The sequence below is a fragment of the Chaetodon auriga genome, chromosome 10 (assembly GCF_051107435.1).
Source record: "Chaetodon auriga isolate fChaAug3 chromosome 10, fChaAug3.hap1, whole genome shotgun sequence".
Lineage (NCBI taxonomy): Eukaryota > Metazoa > Chordata > Actinopteri > Chaetodontiformes > Chaetodontidae > Chaetodon > Chaetodon auriga.
The window spans coordinates 1,807,047-1,817,500 of record NC_135083.1 but is presented as its reverse complement, the minus strand read 5'-3'; the positions used below and the strand labels follow the sequence as shown (position 1 = coordinate 1,817,500).

General features: G+C 43.3%; 1 protein-coding gene across 2 annotated transcripts in view; it reads left to right on the top strand.

Annotated features, from left to right (window-relative positions):
* Positions 1-9,711, top strand: part of LOC143327504 (DNA (cytosine-5)-methyltransferase 3B-like) — a 37,506-nt gene extending 27,795 nt beyond the window's left edge. The window contains exons 11-22 of one of the 2 annotated variants that reach the window (XM_076741874.1): positions 293-337; positions 468-547; positions 1,374-1,486; positions 1,622-1,805; positions 2,727-2,811; positions 2,974-3,119; positions 4,953-5,043; positions 5,341-5,489; positions 6,051-6,136; positions 6,245-6,314; positions 6,396-6,514; positions 6,646-9,711. In XM_076741874.1, the coding sequence (XP_076597989.1) occupies positions 293-337; positions 468-547; positions 1,374-1,486; positions 1,622-1,805; positions 2,727-2,811; positions 2,974-3,119; positions 4,953-5,043; positions 5,341-5,489; positions 6,051-6,136; positions 6,245-6,314; positions 6,396-6,514; positions 6,646-6,787 (1,310 nt within the window). In that variant the 3' untranslated portion in view covers positions 6,788-9,711. The remainder of the gene's footprint in view (positions 1-292; positions 338-467; positions 548-1,373; positions 1,487-1,621; positions 1,806-2,726; positions 2,812-2,973; positions 3,120-4,952; positions 5,044-5,340; positions 5,490-6,050; positions 6,137-6,244; positions 6,315-6,395; positions 6,515-6,645) is intronic. The other variant, XM_076741875.1, reaches the window with a different exon arrangement.
* Positions 9,712-10,454: the final 743 nt, after the last annotated feature.

The following is a 10,454-nucleotide window of genomic DNA, read 5'->3' as shown; positions in this document are numbered from 1 at the left end:
ACTCTCTGCGCTGCTTCTGCGTCTCTGTAACGTGGACTTTAGTTTATTTCACGCAAAGTTTTAATTTTATCTCTGCTGCTGGTGTGGTCTATAGTTTTCACTGAATAAGACCCATTTATTCAGGACCAGATTTGACTGTTTTGGAACAGTAAAATCTCGTTTCTCAGAGTGTTTTTGAGTTCACGTTCTGATTTTCTTGGTAAGGTGATAAGATGATAAGGTGATTATCTGAGTTTCACATGCGTCACAGGAAAACATGAAAGGTGTCATTCTTTGATGTTTTTCCTCTCAGAACAAATGGTGAATGAAGTCCTGAAGAATAAACAAAGTATCGAAGGTAAAGCCTCCCCCGTTCACTCTGTGTGTTTCTGCGTGTGTGTGAATGAGTGATCAGTGGATTGTTAACGGTGTCGTACACTCTCAGCTTCCTGCTGTTCGTTGATGTGTGTCTGTGTGTGTTTTGGCAGATTTCTGTCTCTCCTGTGGAAAGATGAGAGCAGCAACCTTCCACCCGCTGTTTGAAGGAGGCCTGTGCCAAACATGCAAGGTAGAGCAACAAACAGCTCGTTATTCTTCTTCTTCTTCTTCTTATTGTTGTTGTTGTTCCATAATCAATCAGCTGTTTGAGTGATGAACCCCCAAACAAAGGGAATAAACAGTGAAGACACACAAGAAGAACAGGTTTGATGGAAGTTTCCAAAGGCTGAAATGAATAAATCAGGAGCTGATATTTAATAACGTTTCACACACACACACACACACACACACACACACATACCTGTTCACCTGTTCAGGAGGTGAGATTCTGATTGGCTGTCAGAGCGAGAAAGCTGTTACATCAGTAAATGAAATCTCTTTATTTTCAGCTGAGTGTTCCTAATAAACAGGAAACTGAGTGCATGTTTGAAACAAGCTTATTAAAGTTCACTCAAACTAAACTAAAACTGCACGTGAGAACATCGAGTTCAAATAAAAATATTTGTCATATAGTATTTAACACGTAATCGTCGACAATAATAATAAAGAAGATAAAGATTATAATTCTGTGACAAGTAAAGGTCTTAAGTTTTAGTTTTTGTCAGCACAGGGGACGAAGAGGTTTTGGACGTTTATTGAGGCTGAAGCGTCAACGTGTCGACCTTCACAACCTGTTTGTATTTTAATATTCTCCTGAACTACATGCTGCCCCTGACAGACTCACGTATGACGATAAAAATCAAAAGCTCATGTCAAGCTCATGAGTCCAAAGCTAAAATTAAAGTTTAAAAACAGATTTTATCTTCAAAAACAGGAACTCTGGCTTGAAGATAATTTTCTCTGAATCCAGACGAGTGAATCAGGTCAAAGTTGTTGTTTTTTCTGTGTTCCATCAGGACGTTTACCTGGAGATGTCCTACATGTACGACGACGACGGCTACCAGTCCTACTGCACCGTCTGCTGCGGAGGTCGAGAGGTTCTGCTCTGCGGCAACGCCAACTGCTGCAGGTCACTACCACACACATGCACGCACACACACACAGACACAGACACACGCGCACACAGACACACACACACACACACACACACACACGCCGACGCGTTTCCACCTGCTCACCTCCTCCCCTCTCGTCCCTCCTCCAGGTGTTTCTGCGTGGACTGTCTGGACATCCTGGTCGATCCCGGAGCGTCTAACAACGCTCGGTATCTGGACCCGTGGCGATGCTACATGTGCCAGCCACTGCTGCAGTACGGCGTCCTGAAACGACGGCACGACTGGAGCCTCAAGCTGCAGGAGTTCTTCGCCAACGACAACGGGCAGGAGTTTGTGAGTCCCTTTGGTCTTTTTCAGAGGTTTTCTGTGAGATCTGGCAAACGTTTAATGATCTGCGTGTCAAAGGTAACCTCTGCCTACATCTGTGTCTGTGAACATCTGTCTCTATGCTCGACATCGGCGGTTTCAGCCGGCAGGCGAATGTGAGATGTGAGATGAATCTGTGGGGTTGCCGATTAAAAAGATGCTGCACATGTTATGTTTCTCTGACTGTTTCAAATCTTTGCTTGTTGCTGTGAAACACTGGATGTTTTTATGTCTCTACAAAAGATTCACATTAAACAATCAAAGAAAGGGACAAAGCTCAGAGGAGGCACGGCTTCACTTTACAGCCCGACAAAACCAACGTTCTCCATCCTTCTTCTCTGATGTTTTACCTTATTTGCTGAAATACAATGGCTGGAAATGCGGTGAAGTCAGATTTCCAGTCGTGAATTTGTGGTGCTCACAGGCCAAAGCCAGACTTGCCAGGACAAGCCGAGTCAGGTAACGTGATCGGCAGTATTCAGGAAGTCAGTGCACACCTGAACGACCCGCTGCGGTCCAGCACGATCCTAACGCTGTGAGACTTCCACAGTTAAACAACGAGGACCCTGTCGAAACTGCATGATCATATTTCTGAGGCAGAAACTCTGTGGTGTTTTTTTAATTGGATGGCATCAGAACACGTCATTCCAGTTTGAGAGGAATCAGCAGAGCCGGTCGAACGAGGACAACTGAATGTTTTATCGTGTAAAAGCAAAGAATGATTTTTCACTGTGACAGATTTGGAGTTTTAATGTTCCTTCAGAGAGAAAGAAGCTTTAAATGCTGCCATGATCCTGATAACTACTCGACCAGATCATGAAAACAACACTTTGACACACAAACAAGCCTCCTCAGTGCCTCAAATATGATCATCTGTCTGCCCTCCAGGACAAACCAAAGATTTACCCAGCAGTCCCTGCAGAGCAGAGACGCCCAATCAGAGTCCTGTCCCTGTTTGACGGCATTGCCACTGGTGAGGACGAGTGTGTGTGTGTGTGTGTGTGTGTGTGTGTGTGTGTGTGTGTGTGTGTGTGTGTGTGTGAAACAGACAGAAACAGATCGTGAATGAATGCATCTGTACTCATGTCTTGATGTAATGCAGCAGGTTATCATGTGTGTGGGTTCGTGTTTCCAGGCTACCTGGTTCTAAGGGACCTGGGTTTTAAGGTGGACCAGTACGTGGCGTCAGAGGTGTGCGAGGACTCCATCTCGGTGGGAGTGGTCAGACATGAAGGAAAGATCCAGTACGTCCATGATGTCCGAGACATCACGAAGAAAAACGTAAGTCCCGTTTGGTAGAATTTCTATTTAAAGGCTCATTTGAAAATCTAACACTGACTTTTACAAAATGAAGTGAAATAAGTGAAACTCGACTGTTTCAGTTGTCTAATACACATTTTATAATATACATCTGGCTTTTTGTAGAACCACGGAATTAATAAATAAAGCTGCACCTCATTTACACCTGGTGTTAAAATGGGATCTGTATCTGGATACGTTACCTGGATGCCATCTGATCTTTGTGTTTACACCTGCTGCTTTAATGTGTTCTCGTTATCTTCACTGAGATCAGATCTCTGTCGTCCAGAAAAAAACCCTGCGAGTTATCTGTGGTGGCAGCAAATCAGAGCCAGACTCCCTTTAAAAAACACAGAGTTTTGTGAGTTGTTGAGTTTAGGAGAAAATGTAAACTAAATTTGTCCTCTCTTGTAAATTCGGCACATGTAAAACATGAAGTCTGTCCTTCCCTTGTATGAAAACACTGTCAGTTTGTCAGGTGTGCAGGTGTTATTAGAGAGGACAGAGTGCTGAGTTGGCCCAGTTGAAAATGTGTTAACGACTGTGCAGGAGGCTCGTGTAGGAGGTGATCAGCTGCTCCAGTCAAAACTGATCGTCGATTGAGGTTGAAAAACTGCAAATCAGGTTTGGTTTGGTTTGGTTTGGTTTACAGTGAGGCCTGAAATCTAAAGATCGGATTAGGACATTTATGTACTGACAAGTGTGTGAAAAGATGTGTGAAGCCTAATTGCCTCCCGTTTTGTTTGGGCAAACGTGTTCACAGTGGCTCACCACCGGTACAGCCGAGTAATTTGTTGCTTGTGAGAGCTCCTCAGGTGTCAGGGGACATAAATCAAGCGCACATTAAACAGTCTGGTGTGTTTAATGTGTGCAGATCAGAGAGGCCGTCGCTTGTTTCTTTGTTCCAGCTCCATGTCTCACGAGATGTGATGCAAACGTCTAATTCTACACAAGATTTACTGCGTGACATTCAAGAATAGTCGACCTTTGTGGGAAACACCTGACAGTACTGATCCCGATCTCGCGTCTGTGTGTGTCAAGCTTGGAGCAAGAGCGAGGCGTGATTAGCTTAGCTTAGCATAAAGACAGGAAGCAGATCAAAAGTTCAAAAATGTGCGTGACAACATCTTGAAAACTTGTTAATTAATGAGTTCCGTGTTGTTTGTTGAATCTGTACAAAGAGAGAAATGTGAAAACAACACTTTTGGTTTGATGAACGATGGTTTACCCGCCCAGCGCAGCGTCTCCTCTCTGCGATTAAAGGACGTGAGGAAGACGCTGCTGTTCTCTGAAAGGGAAAACTTCAAGCACGAAGCTAAATGTTGTTTCTTCGTGTTCTGTATCAGTTAACAAACTGATGCTCCGCTAAGATGGCGACTGTCATCGTGACTGCAGCTCCACATCAACACACAGAGACGACAGGCATCAGTGTGACTCGTGTCCCTGGTTTGAACATGAGAACACGCTCAGGTCCAGAGGTGGTTCAGGGCGGGGTTGGTCATGCTGTGTGTGTGTGTGTGTGTGTGTGTGTGTGTGTGTGTGTGTGTGTGTGTGTGTGTGTTTAGGGGTCCCTGCTCTCTATTAGATTAGTAAGATTAGTAGTGCGAAGATAAAACGTCTGCATCCGTTCAGAGTTGAGTCAAACTGAGGATCTGATCGTTCTTGGTTCTTAAGCCTGTTTTAAAGCTGATGGAGAAACATAAAAACAGAACATCTGTCCCTCGGTGAGGAGCGTTTCTTCCAGCGTCGTGTTTTGTCCTGCAGCAGCTGTCACTCCCTCAGTCTAACACTTGGTGGTGCTGTTGTGTCTCTCAGCTAATGGAGTGGGGTCCGTTTGACCTGGTGATCGGAGGAAGTCCCTGCAACGACCTGTCGATCGTCAACCCGGCCAGGAAAGGCCTGTATGGTAGGTACATCATATCAGAGACGGGTCCTTTATCCTGACTGTGAGTTTGAGTCATTCGGCTCGTTCGGTGGTGAAACCCTGCAGCTGACGCACACATTTCATTTTTAAAGTTAAAGGCTGTTTCTGATGCTTTTCTGCTCTGTGGATACAGCTTGAAGAAAAATCCTCTCTGCTCTTGTTTTTATGGTATTGACTGTAGGAGATCGTATCTTTAAATGTGATCTGTGGCCACTGTTAGGCCTCAGTGTGCTGGAGCAGGGTGTTTTCTCAGACTCTGATGGCGTTTTGTTGCTCCAGAAGGCACAGGGAGATTGTTCTTTGAGTTCTACCGTCTGCTGAGCGAGGCCAAGCCCAAAGAAGGAGAGGACCGGCCGTTCTTCTGGATGTTCGAGAACGTGGTCGCCATGGGCGTCAATGACAAGAGGGACATCTCACGATTCCTGGAGGTGAGTCACGCCGACTGTAGAGCACCAGCAGGTTTAGATATCACAAACGTGGACCAGAGACGTCTGTGAATGAAAGAGAGTCTTTCATTTTTATATGTGGACCAGAAGACGTAGTTCAAGACTGGTTCAAGAAAAAGACTAAAGACCAAGCTCTTTACTGAACACCTTCTTTCTTAAAAAAAAGACAAAATCCAACAACTCTCTGTTCACTCTATGCATTACCTCGTAGCACTGTCTCGTAGCACCTATGTCGAGAAAGTTCTGTTAGGGCACTTACTCTTGTTGTTCTCTCCCGTCTAGAACCTTGCTTGTGATGTTTGAAAATCTCATTTGTACGTCGCTTTGGATGAAAGCGTCTGCCAAATGACAAATTGTAGTTGTAACTGTCAAGACTCGTGCAAACATTTAGACACTGAAACAGCTGATGAAGATAATGACTGCTCCAGCAGTAGATGTTTCTCATTAGAAACTGCAAGAAAGAATGATTAACAGCAGGAAAGTTCCTGAGAATCATTTCATCTTTGTCTCGACTTCATGAGTAATCGCTGTGTGTGTTTTCAGTGTAACCCAGTGATGATTGATGCCATTGAGGTCTCTGCAGCTCACCGCGCTCGATACTTCTGGGGAAATTTGCCGGGCATGAACAGGTAGGAAGATAAACTCACCTCAGAAACATGTTTGTGTCCTGATTTTCCACATAAAACCGCAGGTACAGAGAATATCATCCTAACTGTGCTTCCTGTTCCCTGTTCCAGGCCTCTGTGTGCCTCTGGGATGGACAAGCTGGAGCTGCAGGACTGCCTGGAGCACGGCAGAGTCGCCAAGGTTCGACGCCAACAGAATGAAGACGCTCTTCACAGTTCCACATGTTTGCACTTGTTTGACCGTGTATTTGTTGTTTTGTAGTTTGGGAAGGTGCGTACCATCACTACCCGCTCCAACTCCATCAAACAAGGGAAGGATCAGCACTTCCCTGTCCTGATGAACGGGAAGGAGGACATACTGTGGTGCACGGAGCTGGAGAGGTGAGCAGGAAATACTGTTAACCAGCCTTCAGATTCATTAGTGAGCTTTAAGCTTTTAAAATCAAATGCACGAGTGATTTAGTTGGAAAGAGGCTGATTTTAACGCCGACTGTGTATTTCTGACCCTGCAGGATCTTTGGCTTCCCCGTCCACTACACAGACGTGTCCAACATGGGCCGCGGTGCCAGACAGAAGCTCCTGGGCCGGTCCTGGAGCGTCCCTGTCATCAGGCATCTGTTCGCACCACTGAAGGACTACTTCGCCTGTGAATAGACGCCAACCATCACCAGCAAGCAGACGCCACTTACGAATAAACACCAGCTGGCTCCAACAAACATCAGCCACCAACCAAATTTTAGAAAGAGTTGAGGTTTTTCTGGCGGCCGCTGTGGCAGGCGAGTGCAGCTGGGGGACAGTAGCTGTTAGATTGTTTCCAGCCCCTTGTGGATGCTGGTGATAATGCACCTCAGCCGTAGACTCACATAACACACACTAACACAGAGACACACAAACACAGCGTAGGTGAGCACCCTGGCTGTGGTTCATCACTACCCCATAGTGTCAGAAAGAGATGGAGGTCAGAGGTCAGGTGCCGCTGATCCATGATGGAGGCCAGCCGGCTGCTTCGCCTGGAGGTTCGGCCGAGTTGAAAGGGACAAAAGCCGACACCTGACTACTCTGCTTTGTTTGTTAACATTCGGCCTGCACGCTGATTTTTATGGGATCTTTTTCTGTTAAAATGCCCTCAGAAGGCGTTATTTTAAGTTAACGACTAAACTCAGTATTTGTAGAAAGTAGAGAGCAACATGGCACCAGCAGTACAGCTTTTTAAGAAGCTCCGTATCAAACTTATTTCAGGAAGTGTAAAACATCTCAGAGGTCGCTCATCCCTCCGTTTAGCCGATGAATAAGGTGTGTGAGGAGCAGGCTGCGGATACAGGCTGTTCATCTGCACAGAAACACTTCAGAGCTCACTGGAACCAAAGTCATGAGATGGACAGCTGAAGTTCTGCTCCATCTCAAGGCTCCCTGCTGTTCCTCAAGCCTCGGCCTGAGTGGATTTTCTTCAAAAAGGTTTGTTTCATTGATGCGTCTGTGAAGCCCAAACGTGTGACTGAGGGTTCAAATTGTCCAAATTCTAAGATGATGAACGTCTACAGACGCACTGGATCAGGAAAGGTGAGCGGTTCATTCTAACAGAGATGAAACAGCTATTGTTCTGTTAGCATTCAACAAAGACGTATCCCACGCAGGTGCACTGAAGCCTTGTGGGAGCTGTAGCTGTTCAATGCTAACAAAATAATCCTTTTCCTGGTAAAATGAAGTGGAGTGCAGTGGAGTAGTAGGTTTAGATTCAACTATGAAAAGAAAACCTTAATAGCATGTTTGAGTTTCTCCAAAGACCAATGAAAGAACCTGGAGTGCCAGATCTCCTGTGATCTCCTGTGATCTCCTGTGATCTCCTGTGATCTCCTGTCATCTAAATGAAAGAAGCCCTCTGCAGGAGAACACACTGAGCAGTAGAAACAGGTGGACCACAGAAAACCTGGAAATGAAGCAGGATTTTGGCTTTATATTTAGATGAGTTCATTTTTTGTAGTTTTGTGTTTGTTGTAGAAAAACAAAACAATAATGTTGTCTTTTGTTTCGTGTTCATGTGAGCAAAATCGCTTCCTGAAAAAAGAAAAAAAAAGCTTTTATTAAAGATTATATGCAGATGTTTTTGTATAGATAGTGTGAAACTTTGCGTTAAACTGTTTTAATGTTGCAGCGACATCTCCCTGACAACTACGTACAAATACTTGAAACAAGCCAATGCAAAAACAGAGAATGGGTTTTTGTCTTTTCCAACCGTTCCAGACAGGTAAGAATTAAAGAGTAACGGCATTCATCCTACTGTAGATGTTTAGATGTTATCTAAAAAATACAATTGTTTTGGTTTACTGTAATGGCTGACTGCCATTTGAATCCAGGAAAGAGAGAGAGAGTGTAAAGACATGGTGGGAAACACTGGTGAACGTGATGTTTCTGTAAACTAGCACTGACTGCGTTTTTTAAAGGAGTTTCTCAGTTTCTAAAAATCTGACTGCCATGAAAATCATCCGTATACTGTGCTTTGCTCTGTGTGGTGCACATGCTTTGGCATACAGTGTAAATAAGTCAAAATGAGAGAGTGAATTACCATAGTTTCCTTTAATGTAGACTTTAATCCAACTTAATAAAGCTGAATGCAGAAGTGTCCACAGGCCAGTATCATTTCTGAGTGGTTAATTAATTGCAGAGTAAAAGGTTTCTTTGCCTGCAATGACTTCTCATACTGTATGCTGAAGCGTTAGCATGTTCACCAGACTGACGTATTTACTGTTTGTTTTCGTACCAGTCCTCTTGATGTGAGCAACAGACCAAATTCCTAAAAACTCTGAAATATGTCTTTTTTGCATTGTTTTGATAACTGGAAGATTTTTAAATGCTGTCAGCTGTCACCAAATCATCCTAAACGGGCATTACCTCAGAAAATGGGGCAACGGTGCATCGCTCCTCCGACAGGATCTCTGATCTGTGAATACATGCTGTAGCTTTCTGCTCCCATATGCCCTGTATATATATATAGCTTGTATTTTATCACTGGAACTTTTTTACACGATGTTTTGCGTACTGTATCGATGGAAAGGTTTACAAGTGTCTTAACACTCTTGTTTGACCAATTACATTATTTTTTTACACAAAATGCACAAGTAAAGAACGTTTCTGTTTCGTGCTTCAATGTTCAGTACGTTTAGAACTGTAAGACTCCTCCACGGTGCTCAAAAGGCCCCTTAAAGTGCCATCAGGAACCTCTTTTATTCTGATTTTCAAGTCATTTAAAAAGCCAAAAAGTAATTGTTTACATGCTTCATTAATACTGCTGAACTTGTTGAATGTTTTGCTTGAAAACAGTACGCAAAAAACAAATTCTAGTTTTTCTCTTCTTTTTGTAACTGCTCCTTTAAGACTTTTGTATTGAGAACACATACAGTATATATTAACATAGTTTAAAGCTTGCTTGAAATTTGTAATGTTACAGTATGATAGAGCATATTAATCAATAGCTTTTTGATATCTTGTGTTATTTAGATATAAACCATCTGAGTGTGTATTTGTAGGCTTGAGTGTGAATGATATCTGAGAACCATTTCTGTGTTTTACTATAACCTTTTTGTGCTTTATCTTTTATCAGAATCATATCTGACAATTTGTTTTGCTTTTTTATAAACCTAAAGTGTGAAAGCAATTTAAAACAACAGATTCTGTGCTATTTTTATACTTCATTTGAGTTGTTAGTGGAAATGTTTGTGTACTTCCTATAGCATCCTATATATAATTTTTACTCAATAAAACGCAGCCTGACTGCTAAAAAACAGCCATGTGTCCTGTGTGAAATGCTGCTCCATTTGTGTGCATTTGTCTTTTTTCTGAAGGTTCAATTAAGGTGAGTAAGGTTGCAAGTATTGATTATTTTCCGTTGTAGAGCCTGTACTTATAGCTCTACTGCAAGGGGCAACGAGCTTTTCACCAAAAGTTTGACGCGTGTGCGTGTCCATAAAATTCAACGTCCAGGGTTACATTTCTCTTCGGATATGCCAAACCATGTCGACCTGCACAGCCCATAAAAACCAAAAACACGTATTCACAGTCGAAAACTGTTCGCTTCCCCACTCATTGCACCCCCACCTGGCTTCAATCACTACCAGGTATAAATCAGTCACCATAGCAACTGACTGCGATTGACAGGAGCAACCATAGCAACCAGTTAAATTTGACATGATGTCATAGCAAGGCCAGACGTTTGATTTGAATAAATAAAAATAACCAAAAATGTATTTTGGCTCCAACATCATTAGTGGTTAATCCAATGATTAATTTTGATTTGCTTGTTATGTAAAATCATAATAACGACAAA